At 33.7% G+C, this 20,484-nt stretch overlaps 1 protein-coding gene across 1 annotated transcript in view; it reads left to right on the forward strand.

Moving 5' to 3' along the window:
• Nucleotides 1-20,484, forward strand: part of LOC111159448 (zinc finger protein 804A) — a 285,204-nt gene that overhangs the window by 203,488 nt on the left and 61,232 nt on the right. Inside the window, exon 2 of the mRNA XM_022522302.1 lies at nt 18,367-18,510. Coding sequence (XP_022378010.1) covers nt 18,367-18,510 — 144 coding nt within the window. The remainder of the gene's footprint in view (nt 1-18,366; nt 18,511-20,484) is intronic.

Consider the following 20,484-nt stretch of genomic DNA (forward strand, 5'->3'; position numbering starts at 1 on the left):
TGCTAGATATTCACTGTTACCAGTATCATTATCATTTGTTCTACCAAAATCTCCAGGAAGTTTTTCTACTTTGTAAATAGATTTTTTTTTTTCTTTGAGAAAGTCATGTCACAGGATAGAATATTCTAGAATATGTAAGACATTAGAAATCCATATTCTCATTAAATGTAATTTGTAACACTTGCTATTCTTTCTGTGTATGCCTTATTTGAATGGTTTGCCCTGGCTTTAATACATATCCTGTAGATACATTTATCAAAATGTTGTCATAAATACTAGCAGCCTATACAGTTTATAAAAACATTAAACAGAGGTATTATCTTCCTTACAGAAAAATTTCAATATTGACTAGGCAGTTTATTACTTGTTCTTAAAATGCATACATATTGGGGCACCTGGGTGGCTCAGTGGGTTAAAGCCTCTGCCTTCGGCTCAGGTCATGATCTCAGGGTCCTGGGATCGAGCCCCGCATAAAAGGGCTCTCTGCTAGGCAGGGAGCCTGCTTCGCCTTCTCTCTCTCTGCCTGCCTCTCTGCCTGCTTGTGATCTCTGTCAAATAAATAAATAAAATCTTTAAAAAAAAATGTATACATATTTCCTAGAAATTGACTGTATGGGTAAACATTCTTTTCATAGTTTTTTCCCTATATTAGAACACTAGAGTATGAAATTTTATGCAGTGATGTGATGAGTCCACTTAGACTAAAGATTACTTGTATGTTTCATGGTCATTCACTTCCAGTCCTTATAATATTTAGAGTACCAATCATGGAAGTATCACATTATTCTCATTTTGTTATCCAAACCAGTGTTCTCATATTTTTAAAGTATATATGCTTGCTGAATAATTTAAGTAGTATTTTAAAAGACAAAGAAAATTGTAAATCTAACCTAATTTGCCACAACACAAAAGTACAAACACTATAAACAAATCACTATGGACACCTATGTATATATATTTATAATTTCAATAAATGAATTCATGCCACATCTGTACATGCCACTAGATAAATGCATCATCATTTTAATAGCTGAATAGTAATTTACTAAATTGATATAATCATCACTTTAAAATGAATTTTTTTGTGACTCATATATAATTTAAAATCTGGATCCCTCTGCTAAGTTATATATTTCCACATTTAAAATATTATTATTGATTTAACGTATATTTTCTGAAGTAAAATATTAATCTGTATCTAAAATTATCATATTTCTTTATCAAAAAGATACTCCTAGCTGACTTACAACTGTTTTACAGAACAGAGAAGCTAAAAATAAGTTGACCTATGTTTCAAAAGGGACCATATCTAGGATAATTTTGGCAGTACCGAAAGAAAAAACATAGTATCTAGAATTGAATATATACTTTAAAAAGTATAGTAGCATCTAATATCCTGTATAATTAACTCATGATGTCATTGAGTCGTATGTATTCTAACCTAGAATGTTTGATACACATAAATAATTCTAGAACAAAACATATAAAAAATGAAAACTTTGTGAAAGTTGGATAATTTTGAGGTTTTTCCATCTTGGAATAATTAACCTTTACCAGTTTTCAACAAAATGTTTAAAAAAATTATCTGGTTGGGGTTATTTGTTCAAAGAAAGAAATTAGCATGGGAGGAAGCCTGACCAACCCCTTCAACAGATTTCAGAATCCCATGGACTCATATCTGGGTCTGTCTGCACAGCTGCTAAGATGCTCCAGTTAAGAATCTTTGTGATGTAAGGATGGACTCTGCATAAATCTATTTAAACCTCTTTGTCTAATCTATGAGTTAAACTAGGTCATACAAAATTAGAAAGAGTGAGAGTCAAGTTTCAACTATTTTCCTGTTATTCTCTGCATAGATTAGCTTAAAATCAAACTTCGTGTTTCCAAGGCTCAGGAAATAACATATTTAATATTGAATTGAAATTAATATTCTAAATTAGAAACATCATTTCTAATTAAGGTATCAAATTCTGCATTTTTTAAGTCCTCCTATGTCACAGAATATTTATTTCTTTTGGTAAAACAACAGCAACAATAGCAAAACACAAAAACCTTTACTGATCCCTCCTATATACCAGGAAATCTAGCAACCAGTTCTCCCCTCTAAATACTCACACAGCACACACCATCTCATAAACCATTGTCTTCCCCAGAAATTTATTTCTCTCAGTTACGTCTTATTTTGCTTCCTGTTTTTTCAAGTAGCATTCTTAACATTTTGCCTAACAGCTAACAGCTCTCTTTTCTAACCTTCTGTCTATTCCAACATACAACATTATCTATTCTTTTGCTTTAGGGGAAATTGAGAAGAATTTTACCATAATGCTGCAAGTGAAGAATTGAAAATACAGTATGACTTTTTCCCTTTCACACAGATTTTTCTCCCCATATGTTTTCCCTCTGAAACCTGTCACCTAATCATCTTAGTGAAATTCCTGCCCTATCTTATATTGTTCCCTTGTTTTTCCATTTGTCTCTAGATGTTTCTTTCCAAGAGCCGTAAAGATACAAAATATCTCAACTTCCTCAGGTAAAGATTTTCTGACTTCGTCTCTCTGGCCCATTCTAGGAATGCAAAGTAAGGGAGTGGTTTGAGAAGATACTGCGACTTTCATCACAGAGAAACTATCAAAGTATCTTCTCAGTAAATACCATTCTTTTACTGAACAAAATTTCGATGCCATATTTTAAATATTTTCTTACTACACTTTGATTCATATTCAGTTATGGCTAAATTTTATGCATGTTTTAAAATCATCATACTGTTTCCATTATCTATGGATGCCACTACAATTTGTGTTCTTTAATGGATTTTAACAACTTAATAGTTATTAGATAAAAGTACATCCTTGATACTGTATGTCAACTCTTCTTAGATTAAGTTTTTTTAAAAAAATAACTGATTAACTCCTTAACCTTAGTTTAGCTTTATTGTAACATTTGTTTAGGCTTATATAAACATTAGTATTTTAGACTGACACCTTCCTAAAATATACAGGCTGACCAGCAATCATACATTTACATTAAAAGACAAGATTCAATATTTTGTACTTTCTGTGTTCAAATTTTTTAAAAAAAATTTATATTTTAACAAAAGGTACTTTATGCTTAAACTTTTATTTCTCTTAATATCTGTTTCACATTTACCTTTTTGCTGTATAAATTCTTTTAGGCCACTAGTGATTCCTCCTGATAGAGAACAAAGTCAGGTATACAAAGAGGTTTAGTGGGTAGCTCAGCAAAAGCAACTAAAATTCAGACTCACCATTGCATGGTACAAGATCTCGGGGCAATTATCTTTATCCTTTTAGTCTTGCTTTCATCATATGTAAAATGGGAATAATAATGTTCGTGTGAGGATTAATATCGTCAGGGCTGAGATAATTCAAGCATAGGGCTCATTTGTGACAATAAATAAATGTTAGTCTTTCCCTTCCTCATTATGTCTTCTCCACCCAAATTTTAGTTTGAAGTGTTTCAAGTTAAAATGCTTCTCTTTGCAAAATATCCCTTTTCTTTTGGATACTTGAAACATATGATTATTTCCAAATGGGCTTTCCCTGCTGTGCTAACAATGTATCAAATGCACAGACTATCACTCTCATTTGGAGTTCAAGACAAAGCAGAATTAACCATAGGGGCAGATCCTGCTGCCACTAATGGGAGGGACAGCAGGTCTCCATATATTGTTCCTCTTATTACGGAAGCCATGGTTGTATTATGAGTTTTGCAAGGCACCTGGGGAGCTCATATGATGTGACACCTACAATGTCATGCTTGCTTTTTTGAGAAAATATTTTTGAAAAATGCATGAAGCTAAGAGTTTTGAGGACTATTATTTTACCTTATTTTGTTCTCAGCAAGACAATTTCATTTTGTAGCCAAGAAATGAAAAAAAAAAAAAAAAGAAAGAAAACAAAAGAAATGTATGACTTTAGGATGTAGTAGAACTAGTCTAACATTAATTAAGAATCCATCTTTTCCTTTATTTGAAATCTGTATCATTCTCCTCTCTCTTTCAGAGTCTCTTATCTCCTCTTCCATGTGATCATCTTTTGGAGTAATATATCTTCTAACAAATATGCAAAATTTCTTAGATAGTCCCAAAATGCAGCATTAGAAAATATACAAATTTTTCATCTAATCCAAAAGAATCCATAATATTATCTTGGCCTCCAAGTAGTCCTTACTGAATTTAGTCATGGACCATTCCAGCTCAAGTGGTTAGAGTGAACATGACTAGCTCCTTTTGAGAGAAAATACATTTACTGAATGGGTATGAAAAGTGTCAGGGTACTTTGACTTTTAAAATGTTGATTATGTCTTTTAAATTTTATTATTATGTAGTAATATAATAGTAAAATAGTAGTTATTATCTTTTTAATTCATTCTATTATACTATGTATAAATATCTAACAATAAAAAAAAAGAACTGCTCTAGAGGACATTATAATTAAATTAAATCTGAGTAACAATCAGAAAATATTAAGTAACTTCTATCTAAGCCCTAGAAAATTTGTCGAAAAGGCTCAAGAATACTTCTATAGATTCAACAGAACAGGAATCCTAGAAATGAGTAGCTAATATCTTTGCCTTTAAAAGGAAGACAACTTAGAATATGTACCTCCTTACCTCCCAACCACTCGCCGTTGTGGAAGAAACTGGCCTCTGTCTCCATCACTCAACAGGAACTGCTCTCTTCTGTAGCTTTCATTTCATTACTCACAATCTCCTGTTGTGCGGTCTCTAATCTTCCATACCTTCCTGTTACTTATACACTGTGTTGTTGCTCTTTTTATTAATGATTTTACTTATTTCTACCTGAAAACCATCATCCTAACTACTCTCTTTGCTTCCAGTCTTAGCTCCATCCCTATTTCATTTTCTATCCTGTGATCATATCTGTTTTTTTAAAGATTTTATTTATTTGAGAGAGAGAGAGCTGCGTAAGTGGGCGTGCCTGCCGGCAGGGGAAAAGAAGGGACAGAGGCAGAAGGGAAAAGAGCATCTCAAGCAGACCCCTTGCTGAGCGCAGACCCAACACAGGGCTCCATCCCACCACCCTGAGCTCATTCTGCGAGCCAAAATCAAGAGCCTGATGTTCAGCCAACGGAGCCACCCAGGTGCTGCTTCCCCCAACAATGTCTTTTTTTTTTTAATGCAGATATGATCAGCTTTCATGCCTGCAGAAAAGTCTTTACGGACTTCCCCATCAGCTTTTATAAACATTCAGACTCCTTAGCATACAGAGAGATATCTTCATAATCCCACCTCAGCCTTGCCTTTCCATAGTTGCCACAGTCCCTTGCCCTACTCCACAGCACATACCACATACTCTAGCTACGCTATGTGGTTCATGATTTTCCAAAAGTGTAATATTTCATGGTTCTATATATAATTTATTTTCCTGCAGTATAAAATCCACCACTCCCTTCTTTCCCCTGCTGACACCTATTGAGTTTTCAGTGAATTAACCATGATTTTGCAAGACTCTACTGATTCCTTCAACTGGAAGAATTTTGCTTACCATTGTGTGTCCGTGATAGTCTTCTTTATGGACTTTTTATAAATTATCATAACACACACATATATATTTATATATAACACACATATATATTATTATAACACACGTATAACATAATGAACAAAAGTTGTCTTTCTTTTCCATTGCCAGTGTAATGAAATTAATAAAAAGAGATAGTTTTATACATATTAGTGTCTATGAAGGTCCATAATACCTACAGGAATCCCACAAATGATTATTGAATGAATGGATTTATGGGTTTTTACTTTTTTATTAGGGTTAATTTTAATTCTATGAATGGATTTACATTTTATACTTTATGAACATGGTTTTTGCTGATCATAATGAGCAGATATTGGTACCTCCGAGTGCATCATTTCTTCTCACCATTGCAAACTAAATCAGTAAGTCATAACTTCATATAGAATTGACAGTTTTGATTTGTATTATAGTATTTAAAATCATTCTTCAGAATATTACTGTATGAAATGCATTATATTTTGCACAGATACTTAGCAAGGATTGTAAGTATTAAGCCTCTAAATCTCAGTAGGAAAAAAAAAAAGTGTACATTTTGGGTATTTCAAACATTTTTTCCACCCAGGTAAATAGTGTATACCACCAAAAATATGGTTCAAGATTGGAAACAATAAATGATATATACAACCTCCAAAAATATAGTTACAGTTTATTCATTCATTTATAGAGCAAATATTTTTTAAACACTTGTTTGTTCTAGTCACTCTTTTAGGCATGATGGATATGGCAATGAACAAAACAATTAAAAAGATCCTGACTTCGTAGAACTTATAGGCATGAGATTACAATAGTTATATAATGTAATATGAAATAGTAAATATATATATAATATATAAAATATAAAAAATATATATATGTGATACATATACCACAAATATTTTTTTTCTCCTTGATGCCCCATCCATAACCCATCAACAGGTACCATTTTCATGCACACAGTCCTGGTTTCTGATGGCTAGAGCCTGAATTCTTTTCCTGAGAACTTTTACCAGGCGCCAGAGATTGCTCCATTCTTGAGCATGAGAAACCCTAAAATTCCAAGTGTAAATGCCTTCTGAAATTGCCATCAGCTAATGCATAAGAGGATTTATGGATAAATAGTATAGTTTCCTTGATTCATGGCTACAAAAACTCTGAGGTTTGTATTCTGCACTAGTTTCCAGAGTTTCTAGCATGGGCAAGCTTCATTTGTCCCTTTAGTAACCCTTCAAAATATAATCTTCCTGGCTTCCATTCCTTTAGTTTTAACCTAAGGCTTTGTATTTCAAGTGGGTTTCTTGGAGACAATATGTAGTTAGTCTGGGTTTTTTTTTTTTTTTTAATTTACTCTGACAATCTTTGTCTTTTAATTGCTGTAATTAGACCATTCTCATTAAAAGTGATTATTGATATAGTTGTTGTAATAGCTACCATGTTTGTGATTATTTTCAATTTGTTGAATTTATTCTTTGTTTCTCTGCCTGTCTTTCCCTGGTTCTAAATGAACAATTTATGATTCAACTTTATCACCTCTCCTAGAGTATAGATTACACTACTTTTTAATGCTTTTTTTAGTGGCTGATCTAGGGTTTACAACATAGGTATTTACTAATCTGAGTCCACCTTCATATAATACTGTACCATTTCACATACAATGTAGGTATCTTATATGGGAGTATTCCTAATTCTTCCCCCAGTTCTTTCTGACACTGTTGTGAGTCATTTTACTTATCTGTATGCAAGAATCACCCAATTCATTTGTAGTATTATTGTTTTAAATAAAATTAATTTTTGGATCCATTAAGAATATGTAAGTATGTATAGGTAGATAAAGATACAGATATACCTTGGTTGATACGCCTTAATTTATTTTTTTCTCCAATATTTTTCTACATAATTTTCTTTCTGAAAAACTTATTTTAGTATTTCTTGCAGGTCATATTTGTTGGCAATGAATTCATTTAGTTTTGTTTATCCAAGAAAATCTAGTTCTGCCTCACTTTTGAGGAATAATTTTTCTAGATATTGAGTTCTAGGTTGATGTGGTTTTTGTTTTGTTCTGTTTTTCTTCAAACACTTCAAAATTTTCAAACTACTATTTCACTCTCCTCTCATTTGCACGGTTTCTGATAAAGTCTTTGTTGTAATCATTATCCATGTTTCTCCGTAAGTAAGGCTTTTCCCCTGTTTTGAAATCTGAATTTAAGATTTTCTCTATCTTTAGCTTTTTTGCCATATAAATATGATATGTCTAGATGATTGTTGCTGTTGTGCTGTTATTTATATACTTTTGGTGTTCTCTGGGCTTCTTAAATCTGTTGTTTGGTGTATATTATTAATTGGAAAAATTTTCAGTCATTATTACTTCAAATGTACTTTCTGCTCCATTGTCTCTCTTCCCCTGGTACTCTAAATACACATATGTTATACTGTCTGATATTATCCTATAGTTCCTAGATGTTCTTCTGTTCTGTTTCCTTCCTTTCTTCATTTCAGTTTGGTAAGATTGTATGGATACATCTTCAAGTTTATTGGTTCTTTTTCTCATCTGTGTCACATCTACTGATGAGTCCATTGAAGGCATTTTTTCATTTTAGTTGAACTATTTTTGATTTCTAACATTTTCATATAATTCTTAAAATTTTTAATTTTTTATTTACATAAGCCATCTATCCTTGCATTTTTGCCTACTTTTTCTATTAGAGACTTGAACACATCAATCATAGTTGTATTAAATTCCCTCTCTGATAATACCAGCATCTATGTAATATCTAAATTCTGAGCCTTGTTCTAGTGCTTATCATTTCTCTTCATACTGTTTCTTTTTCTAACCTTTTAGAATTCCTTGTAATTTTTGGTTGAAAGCTATCAGAAACTAAGGTCTTCTAGTGTCCTTAATTGTGTGTAACTTCTTAATCCCCTATGCACATCTCTTCAGAAAAAGTGTGTAATGAATGTACAACTCCTTCAGCTCTAATTCACTGTGATACTGGAGCCCTACAGCTGGGTTAGGAAAGTGTGGGGAGAGGGAGCATTTTATAACCTTTCAATATTAGTCCTCTAATGTATCTCCATCTCAGGTCTATGACTGTCCTATGTGTTTCTCCTGTGATATAGCTCCTTTATTTGTCTCCCAGGCCCTGACTCCATTTTTTGGGGGGAGGGAAGGGGGGGTATTAGAATTCCCATTCTATATTTTGGAAGCCATGCCATGACCCTGTCATGACCTGTCAAACCCACAACTTTAATGATACAGGAAGACTATAGGGAAAGTAAATTCCTTTTCCTGGCTAGAAGAGCATCTTTGAATTGAGACATGGAAATACCCTATCCCTTGGAAGTGAATTTTAGTTATAAATAAGGCTCTTGACTTATTTCATAGTAGTTTTTTTGTTTGTTTGTTTTTGGTTCTTGTTTATTTGTTTATTTTCCCAGCCACCTTCCAGGGACACCTTTCTCAGACTATCCTCATGGGAACCTGGTGGAATTCATTTAAAAAAAAAAAAAAAAAGCCTACAGAAATATTTGGTGTCCCTCTAACATTTGAGCCACCAGGAGTTTCTGTCTCACACACTAGACCATAGTCAGCACATAGAATTCATTAGTTAACATTTGAGACTTCCTACCAATTCATGGCTCCAGCAATTTCTGACCCAGGGAAGCAGATATTTATCACTACATCTCTAAACATGCTTTGCTTGTTTTTCTAGATTTTGAAGTGGAGTTTTACCCTATGGCCTTTGTTCTTTCACAGTTCTGAGAAAAATAATTGATTTTCATTTTTCATAGATAGTTCTTGTTATAAGGACAAGAACAATGATTTCCAAGCTCTGTACATGCCAGAGCTGAAACCAGAAATCTCTATCTGCTTCCTACTCTCTTCTCACTTTGCTACTCTTCTGCCACTGTTTACTGAGATCTCAAATAAACCGCTTAAACTCCACTCCTTGTCTCATTGTCTGTTTCTCAGTGAACTCAAGCTAAGAAAACCAGTGAGACATTTTACTAGAGAAACTGTTCTGTCTTATCCTAGATTACTGTCACAACTGAGAGAGTAACAAATATGCATTAGATCATTACATCCCTTTCCAATACCTTTCAGAGAAAATGGTTGCTACCTATAAAGTTAAGAGATTTCTTAAGATGAAAAAAAGTACCTTAAATTACTATCACTCATCTACCCTGAAATGCTTTGCAGCATCTATCTATAAATATTTATTTATTATTTATAAATTCTATATAAATATAATTTCTATGTTGGAATTATTACTATCCATATGATATTTTATAAATACAAACTAGAATTCTGCACATTTCAGCTAGCATTCAGCTTCAGAAAATCTGATATACTTTTTTCTGGTTTGCTTTCAAAATGGGATCCCTATAGTCTTACTTTATGTATGGGGAGAATGCAGAGTAATGGTAAATTTCAGTGAACTATTGAAATATGTTGTCCATCAGATCTTTCCAAACATGAAGGGAAAAGTGTAACCCAATTTTCTGTTGCCTTCTCAAGTTGTACTAAATACTGTGTTAAATTAACCAGATGGTCTAACAAGTCTTAGTCACAAGCAAGGCTTTCCTATAGGACCCATGGATGAAATCAGAGAGGCCTCCAAAGAGGCAAGCCAAGAGAGGTAGACAAGAATGTACTCTGATAGTTAAAGCCTGGGGATCCATTCTTCTTTTACATGAACAGGTTCTATGCAAGTTATCCAGTCATTGTTATCAGTTAAACAAGAGAAGAGGAATAGATAAAACCTTTTAAATTAATACTCTTGCTTGAAACTAATTCTGAAAGAAGTTACCAATTTTGAGAAACAACTTTGTCTAATCTCGTAAACGTGGCCATTAAAGTACATGGCGTCCTTGCTATTGGGTTATACTCAATTTTGCTCGCCAGGTTGTCCATATGATATTCAATACACAGTTTTTTGTTTGTTTGCTTGTTTTTCTTTTGTATTCTGTCTCTGCTTTCACCTTTCATGGTGGTATAGATGCATTTCTGTGGAATCCTTTTAAAAGAAAACCTCACATTTAAATGCATACATTTTCTTATAATTCTATTTAATACATTTGTGACTTTTGATGAAATTGTAACTTTCTGACTCAACCTTTAGTTGTCCCTTCTATGGTCTTCAAAATTATCTTGTTATCCATTTTTCGGCCTTTGAAATAATAGAACCTAGCCTTAAGACAAGAATGACATCCATTTTGAGACAATAGCACAGCCTTTGTCACTCAGAAATGGCTGCCTTCTTGACGAATAGAAAAGATATTTAAATCAGATGAAGGCAAACATCAGTTTTCCTGCATGCCTTCTTTTGTACTCAGTCTCTCTTTCTTGTTAATATAGCTTTCAGATTCCAATACCCAGAGGTGTTCTATAACTGTTTTCCTCCTGAATAAACTTTCTCTTCTTCACATTAAGGGGGAAGATAAAAGAGGAAAAGCCGTAAATAGAATGAAACCCTACTGTGAGTGACAACTTGGATGGACCTTGAAACTATTACGCTAAGTGAAATAAGATGGAGAAAGACAAATACTCTATGATTTCACTCATATGTGGAATCTAAAACAAATGAACAAATAAAATAAAGCAAAAACAAATTCACAGGTACAGGGAATAGACTAATGATAACCAGAGGAGAAGTGGTTTGGAGTGTACAAAATGAGTGAAGGGGTCAACTATATGGTGATGGATGGTAACTAGACTTGTGGTGGTGATTGTTTTGTATTCAGATGTTAAATTATAAAGCTGTACACCTGCAACTTATATAATAAGAACAAGGGAAAGAAGGCAGAGAATAAAAAGTGTTTTTCTTCTAAAATGATGATAACAGAATTTATCTTTAAGGAAATAGCATTTTAGCAAAGATCTGCTGGAAGTTAACAACAAATTTGTACACATATTTGGTGTAAAAACATTCCATGCAGAATAAATAACAAGTCTAAGTATGAAAGTGGGTGTATGGTTGAAGAAGTTTCAGAAACATTAAGTAAATAAGGGTGGGTAAGGCAAAGTGAGAGAGAGAATGCTAGAAGATGATGGTAGAGATATAGCCAGGAAAAGGTAAAGTAGGAATTGTATGTAGGTTGTTGTAAGAATGTTTATTCTAATGATGATGAAGGCCTATTGGAGAGTTTTGAACTGAAGAATGATACTGTCTTAAACTATTCTAGGAAATGTAGCTTGTGAGCAAGACATTCATAGGAAACACCAAAAAAGGAAAGAAAAGAAAAAAAAAAAAAAAAAACAACACATATAATTTTAGCCCAGTTCTTAAAAATCAAGCCTAGGAAAAAGGCAGTTGGTTATTTGGGAAATTATTCCAGGAAGCAGAAATGAATGTTCTAGAGAAATAAAACATGTAAATAAGGAAACTAATATAAGGGTATACTGATTGCCACTATTACAAGTACTGGCACTTTGTCTGGGACCCTCTGTGGAATCTCAGAAATGGGTCTCAGAAATGACTGCCTGATAAATAAAGGAGGAAAGAATTTATCCTGGAGTTGTTACCCTCCACAGGTCAAGAGTAGACCTATATTGCAGTAACTCCTCAGCACTTCTGGGCTGTGCCTTTCTTGGTGCTGAGTGAGATCAGCACCCATTTCATGAATCAAAGAAGCCCCTGGACAGGAAAGGCAGACGTCTCAACATAGGCTGGGGCAAAATATAGTCATGTGGCACTTGTGAAATTGCTGGGCCATCTCAGAGTCAATCACTTAAGTAATGACTAGAACAAAGACACGGCCTAGAAGTTGTGCACTATTTTATGGGAAATGTGAACTCTGGACTGTGGACTTGCAAATGAAGTGTCTTCTGCCTAGATAGTCTTCTAGAAAAGAACAGTTTTGCTATCTCTTTGGTTATTTATTTATTTATTTATTTTTAAGATTTCCTTTATTTGTCAGAGAGAGAGAGAGAGAAAGAACAAGCAGGGAAAGCAGCAGGCAGAGGGAGATGCAGACTCCTCGCTGAGCAGAGAGCACAACATGGGATTTAATCCCAGGGCCCTGGGATCATCACCTTAGCGGAAGGCAGACACTTAACCCATGAGCCACTCAGGTGTCCCTCTATGATTTGTTTCTTCATTATAATCAAAATGTATCAAAGACTTGTTTTAGCCTTCTTTTTTAAAAGAACTTATGATGAAATTTATCCTGAATTTACATCACAAGGTTGCTTTTCTTCTTTTTTTTTTTAAATTATGTTCAGTTAGCCAATATATAGTACATCATTAATTTTTGATGTAGTGTTCGAGGATGCTTTTATTTTTGATGAAGTAATAGCAGAGAGACAGACAGAGACAGACAGAGGGAGAGAGGGAGATTTTTCTGAGCATATTAAGTGTTAATTACATACAAATATTCCTTTTCAACATTGAAAAAATTATGTATTAACAGTGCCCAATCTATTTATATTTTTGTAATTTTAATTTTTTAAAAGGTGTATTCCTAGCAGAAATATTAGGATGTAATATAGGATCACAGTTACTATTTAGCAGTGATAATTTATATACAGCGTAACTTGGTATTAGCTCTAAAAGTATTCCCCAAATAACTGGATACTATAAACCCAAGCATGAGTGCAACTGTTTTAAAACTATTATGTAGCTAGTGCTGCTAGTTTCTGTTTTGTTTGCTTGTTATATATGTCCAAAAGTGTCTACATATATGTTGAATGTCTGCCAATGCTTGGCTCTGAAAAAAGCATTGGAGATAGAGAAGTAAATGTAACAGCTACAAATCCCTGTCCTCACGGAGCTCACATTCCTTGGAGAAGACTACTTGACTGTACCAAGTTATGGATGCCTTTCAGAAGAGGCTGAATATTATTTGACACCAAATGTTATTCTGAATCCACCATGAAATGTGTCCTTTTGAGAAATAACTTTTCTCCCTTCAAAGTACTATTGGGGGACTCCTGGGTAGCTCAGTTGGTCAAGTGGCTGCCTTCAGCTCAGGTCATGATCCCAGCATCTTGGGATCGAGTCCCACATCGGGCTCCTTGCTTGGCAGGGATCCTGCTTCTCCTTCTGCCTCTGCCTGCCACTCTGTCTGCCTGTGCTCGCTCGCTCACTCTCTCTCCCTCTCTCTCTCTCTGACAAATGAATAAATAAAATCTTAAAAAAAAAAGTACTACTGGTACATTGGTACTATTCATTTTTTAATAAATGGTTGATGGAATGGCCCTGGGCCTGTGGATAAACCATTAACTTCATTATTTCAGTTTGCTGATCTGCAAAAAGTATTACACTGTGTAATTGTTAAGGTTGCCTATTAAAACATTCTTGACGTTCTAGCTTTGGAATTATATGCTACTTTCCTGAAAGTAAGGATTCAACTTTCATTCTTTTTAGAAATATCTAAAATGGGATGGATTTGGATGACCTGACTAGATACAAGAAGCTAGTTCCTCCATCACATTCAGTGGGACATTGCAGAAATTGGGTACTTTCTAGAATAGAGTGGGTTTGCCAAAAAGAAGGGGGAAATTTGAAGTTGAGTTTACTTAAACCACTGTGCTCTTTTTTCATCCTGCTCAAATATATTTATCATCTTCTGCAGTGGAATGGTTGTGTTGAATATGTCATTGTGCTTTATAACCTCAGCCAGTGCCTCCTTCAGTATCATTCACAATGAAGGAGAAGGGCCATGGGGCGTTGAAGCATGTCACCTAATAGAGGCTGATTTTGTCTACATACATTTGAAAAGAATGTAAGATCAGTGACAATACCTATGATTCCTTTCCCTTATGATGCACCTACAAACAACCAATTCTTCTAGTCTCTAACATTTTCTAGAATACAGCCCTAAATCTTTACGATAGTTTGTTTCAAATTGAAAGTTCTAATGTAACAAATGTTCCTTACTGTATAATTTGTTACAAAATTATCTTCAACTATGCTATATTTTTTTAACATCTTAGAAGATGATTGATGATAGATGGATGATAGAATAAACATGTCAAAATATTAGCAACAATTTTAATTAAGTGAAGGTCATATAAGAGTTTATTATTGGGGTGCCTGGGTGGCTCATTCAGTTAAGTTCTGAATCTTGATTTCAGATCTGGTCATGATCTCAGGGTTGTGGGATTGAGCCCAGCTTGGATTCCAGCTTGAAGTCTGCCTGTCCCTCTCCCTCCCCTAGCTCTTTCTCTCTAAAAAATGAATAAATAAAATAAAAAGTATTTTATTTATTTATTTGACAGAAAGAGAGAATACAGGAAGGCTGAACACCAGGCAGAGGGAGAAGGAGAAACGGACTCCCCATGGAGGAGGGACTCCAAAGTGGAGCTTGATCCCAAAACCCTGGGATCATAACCTGAGCCAAGGGCAGATGCTTAACGATTGAGCTACCCAGACACCCCCAAAATCTTTTTTAAAAAGAGTTTATTAAAATATTCTTGTAATATTTCTGTAATTCCCAGTATGTCTTCAAATTGTGAAGTATAATTTAGAAGTTTTTCTGAGAAATTGTAACGCATAACAAAACAAAGAGAGGGAAGACAAAATAAAAGAGACAGAAACGTATCAGATCATGGGAATGTATGAGCTTTATTTGAAATCTACTTTAAAAAAAGAATACAACCTTCAAATTTCAAAAGAAAATAAATCTACTTTACTTCAAACTATTAGATGATTGTAGTTACTTGAACACACTGGATATTCAATGATAGTAAGGAATGATTGTGCTTTCTTCATTGTTTTTTTTTCTTTAGATCTGATATTGGTTTTGTGATGATATGTCTAAAAAGTCCTATTTTAGAGATACATTCTGAAAGATTTACAGTTAACATTAGATGAATTTGAGGACTTCCTTTAAAATTATATGGAGCAGAGGAAAGGGTAAATGGAAGGAGATAGAATAGTTGAAACGAGGTCGACCCTGAGTTGATTAACTGTTGAATCTGGCTGATGGTTATGTGCGGGTTATTATACTATTTCTACTTTTTTTTTTTTTTTTTTTTTTTTTTTTTGTCAGAGAGAGAGAGAGCACAAGTAGGCAGAGCTGTGGGCAGAAAGGGAGAAGCAGGCTCCACACTGAGCAAGGAGCCCAATGTGGGACTCAATCCCAGGATCCTGGGATAATGACCTGAGCGGAAGGCAGATGCTTAACCCACTGAGCCACCCAGGAGCCCCACTATTTCTGCTTTTTTTATGTGCTTAAAAATTTGAACATAATAAAATGCTGTGAACCAGATTATTTTGGTTCAAATATGGGCTGCACATTTATTCATTGTACATCCTTGAGCTAATTATTTAACTTTCCTATACTTTGGTAACTTCACCTATAAAATGAGAAAATGTTTATAATACACATCTCTATAAATTTAATCAGGATTAAGTGAGTTAATACATGCACACTCTTAATCAGTGACTGATCCTAAACAAGCACTGAGTAAATGCTCACTATTGTTTTTAGGTTTGTTTTTCTCTTCAAATCTAGGCTAAGGCTAATATTTTGGAAGAATGCAATTTACCTACAAATATCAGTTTGCTTTACTCAAAAATTCTCCCATTTTTGTGGAAAGAATATGTAAGAAACAATTATTGCTTCTCTGAGGGAATATCAGTCTTAGGAAGAAAAAATAAACCAACACAATAATAAGAAATAATGAAATATTTTGAGAGAGGAAGTAGCTTAACTATAATTATAATTAATGGAGAAAATCACTAGTTTACAAAGAAATTGCTGTTCAAGAATATTATTTTGAGAGCTAATTCAGCTTTGAGCCAAAAACTATTGCCATTATAATATAACTCATATTGATTGGAATTTTATCTCTCCTTCACACACTTTAGCCGTGAAATCATAGTACTTAATTTTTGTTTCATTTTAATTGGCTAATCCACAAAGTATAATTTTAAAGATTTTATAAAAATTCAGTAACGAGTTTAGTTATATATGCCTCATTTTCATCTTTTCTTTTTTTTAAAGATTTTATTTATTTATTTGACAGATAGAGAGATCACAAGTAGGCAGAGAGGCAGGAAGAGAGAGAAAGAGGAGGGGAAGTAGGCTCCCTGACCTGGGATCATGACCTGAGCTGAAGGCAGAGGCTTAACCCACTGAGCCACCCAGGCGCCCCCATTTTCATCTTCTTAAACAAGCTTTTTTATTTTTTTTAAAAGATTTTGTTTATTTATTTGACAGAGAGAGATCACAAGTAGGCAGAGACACAGGCAGAAGCAGGCTCTCCGCCGAGCAGAGAGCCCAATGTGGGGATTGATCCCAGAACCCTGAGATCATGACCTGAGCCAAAGGCAGAGGCTTAACCCACTGAGGCACCCAGGCACCACTAAACAAGCTTTTTTAAAACAACATACTGGAAGGTATCAAAAAGAATAATAGAAATATTTCACATATCTGCTGAGAAATAGTAAATTAAATATTGAATTGATAAATCATGTGTAAATGATTTGAAGGATTTTGTAGCTTACCACTTCGTGCAGTTGATAAAACTAATAGAAAAACGGATCATAGTCTTTACAGTGAGAAACTGGATTATGTAATTTTAGATTATGGCAAACATATCAGTTACTATAATGTATATTATAAGGTATATATACAAATATGATTAATTTTATGGTATGTAATATGTGCATAAATATACAGTACAATAAAATAAGGAAAGTCTTATTCATTAAATTACAATTAGTGAACCACATTTATATTTTGTGGAAGCAATTTAAACATTCAAACTATGAGTCCTTTTTAGCTGGTGTATTTAGAGAAAGGATAATTGCCATTGACATAGAGAGGACTGTGTCATCTCATCTCCATATCCCAGTGCCTGAGAGCGTTAGTTTCTTACAGTAACACATTAGAGGCCTGAATATGTAGTTAATTTGAATTTTAAAGGAATTCAATCTGTAAGTATCTGTAAGTTAGAAGCATAATATATTCTGTGGTAGCAACTGAAATTCAGTCTTCATCTCAGCACTTTAACGAAAGACCTGAACAATGTTTCAATATGTATAATTTATTTATGTCTAACAACATTAACATTAAAGGAACCATGACACAGAAAGTAAATTTAGATTTAAGAAAACCTAAAAGCCATAAACATTTTGCTATTTTATGTCTTGTAAATGAAAGCTAATGCTAACTGACTACGTTTTTCATTTTTTCAGGGGTTTGATTATATAGCCGTCTTTATTTACTGTGAACATGATGAAAGCAATCTGCTTATATATAGTTTAGTCCTTTTCAGTTTAGGTAAATAACTTGCAGAAAAGAATCTCATTTTCTAAAGATGTAGAGAGTTTTTGAAAATTCAACTTAAAATGATATGGGTCAAGATGAAAACATTAGTCAAATGAAATCTAGTTGAGATGAATAAATTACTCTCCAGATATTTAAAGAAACTAGCAAACAAAAATACGAAACTTGAATATTTGTGCACCAATATGGGCTTCTTCATGCAGGACACAGCTTAGATGTTCAGAATTTACAAGTTTATGTTAACTAAGCCATTGCCAGAAATCAGCAGCTGAATCAACATAACTGTATGATTTTTGTTTTTTTCTTTGCCAACAGGGCTCAGGAACTTGTTCAAGCAAGGGCTTCTCTTTCCTTGTTTGGTTAGCTTCTCCATGTTTTTGCTGTTCTTCCTGCCATTTATCTTGGCTTCTTCAGTTAATCTTATTCTCCTCAGCTCATAATTTCTTCTGATTTAGTTTTCTGGAATTTGCTTTATTTTTTTTCATTATATTCTAACTCTAATTATTATGCTGAAATTGACTACTGTCAGAACAAAGTCAACTAAGGGAAGAACTAATTGCTGCCTTCCTTGAAATTTTATTTTTTAGGATTATGCTGAGAAAGAGAACACCATAGCAAAAGCTTTGGAAGATCTGAAGGCCAATTTTTATTGTGAACTCTGTGACAAGCAGTACTATAAGCATCAAGAGTTTGACAATCACATTAATTCATATGACCACGCTCACAAACAGGTAAGAAAGAGGTGTCCAAAAAACCCCGATATTTCTGAACTTTTGTAATAATCTAAGTTGTATAAACTATATAAATACAATATTTTTATGTTTTGTTATGCAATTTTTACAGATGCCATTTGGGGATGATAATTTAATGATTTAGAGCAAAAGACAGGTTTTTGGTTTTTTTTTAAAGCTCTAGAAGTAAAGTCTGATATAAATAACTAACACAAAGAAATACCAGTCAGTTACCTTTTCAGTGATTGGAGGTAACTCAAAAATTATATTCTACAGGTGGTGCTCCTCTGTCTTCTAATTTATTAATTTTAAATGTTTTAAGCAACTATTGATATTTATCAAATGTGAATGAACTTATAATTCTTTACAGAAACCATTTTCCATTTAAACCCCCATAAAATATGAAAAAAAGGCTAATTTAATATGGTAAAAATCATCCATAGTTATTGGTTAAGTAAGTACTTAATATGTGTATGATATAGTCTACTTTAATATTTTCACTTTGCCATCAATTGTAAATCCAAGGTTGATTTTTTTCAAAGCTCCGTGTAAAGACAAGTTTAAACCAGTGATGTCTGAAGTGAAGTTAATAATACAGATTCCATTTTCTCTTGTGCTTTACATTCATCAGAGCAAAATCTTAACGTTGATTAGTTAGCTTGATATGATACAGTATAATAGTTATCACTAACTTATGTTTTCTTAGCCATTACTTACAAGTATCATCTACATAGCATTTTGGTATTAATAAAAGGTATATTTTAACCCATGAATTTGCCCTAACTTTCCATTAACATTAGAGTTATTTGGCATAAGAAAGAATAGAGGAAAATGATTATGCTGAGTGCTTATGAATCAACCCTATGTATTTTCTTTCGCTGTCAATCCTTCCATTCTTTTACACCAACAAAACTGTGCTTGAGGAGAACATGAGATCGTGAGCCTTCATTTATATACATCACTAATTAAGGCATACTGCTCTTGATGATCTGCCCTTGCCATTCTTCTTGCAGATCTACTTGCACACTAGGTAAGGGAAAATTTCTGATGGAAATATTGTTCCTTTTCTTACATAAAAATACAAAATATAAATATATATACACACATTCATATATCATATTAAAATCCATCAGACAATAGTATTGATTTAATTTCACAGTTAGTGACATATATTCTATAAAAGGATTCTGGACTGCTTCTCCTGATGTGGTAAATCTGAGAAAGTTGTTCCTCCGATTTTTCCTAAGTACCTAAAAGCACAAGATATGTTATAACATATATGTTTCATTGTGCAAACTAGGTATTTGGAAATATGTGTATATGTGTCTTAAGACTGTCTTACAGCTATTACTATCATTTGCCAACGAATGCTTTATTCCACCATAGATTGCCTGGAAGATCAGACTCATAAATTATTATGAGGGCCTTTCCAGTTCCATATTCTTAATAGAGTTAAGATACTACATAGAGAGTTAAGACCCAGCCAAGGTAATTCAGGCTGGGACTGGGCTATTATTTTGAAATCCAGAGGGTCACGTCCAATAACGGTTGGGGATATCAGGCCCTCGAGATGGATACATTATCTGAATGGTCATGGAGTCTGATAGATAGCAGTCTTAGCTGATTAATTTAGCATGAATCGATGTTCAGTGGCTGAAAATATTTAAGATCTATATCCCTTTCTCATAAGATAGTGGTAAATCTTTCAGGGTGTCTTCCAAAAATACAATCCCCCTTTTCTGAGCAGCAGCCTCACGCCCATGACTGTTATCAATATTCCTACTACATGATGTCACACCTTGGCACCATGAAGTAGAGAGGGATGAATTTTGAAAAAGGATAATTCAGATTTTTTTTTCTCCTGAGATACTATAGTTGAGATACAAAAAGAAAAAAAAAATCTGTCTTCAGTCTGACTGTGGTTGGACCAAATACTTGCAAATATAATCCTGAGTTGTGGCTAAGTACATGGAA

Source organism: Enhydra lutris, unplaced genomic scaffold (assembly GCF_002288905.1).
Source record: "Enhydra lutris kenyoni isolate GAN:26980312 unplaced genomic scaffold, ASM228890v2 scaffoldscaffold1, whole genome shotgun sequence".
Lineage (NCBI taxonomy): Eukaryota > Metazoa > Chordata > Mammalia > Carnivora > Mustelidae > Enhydra > Enhydra lutris.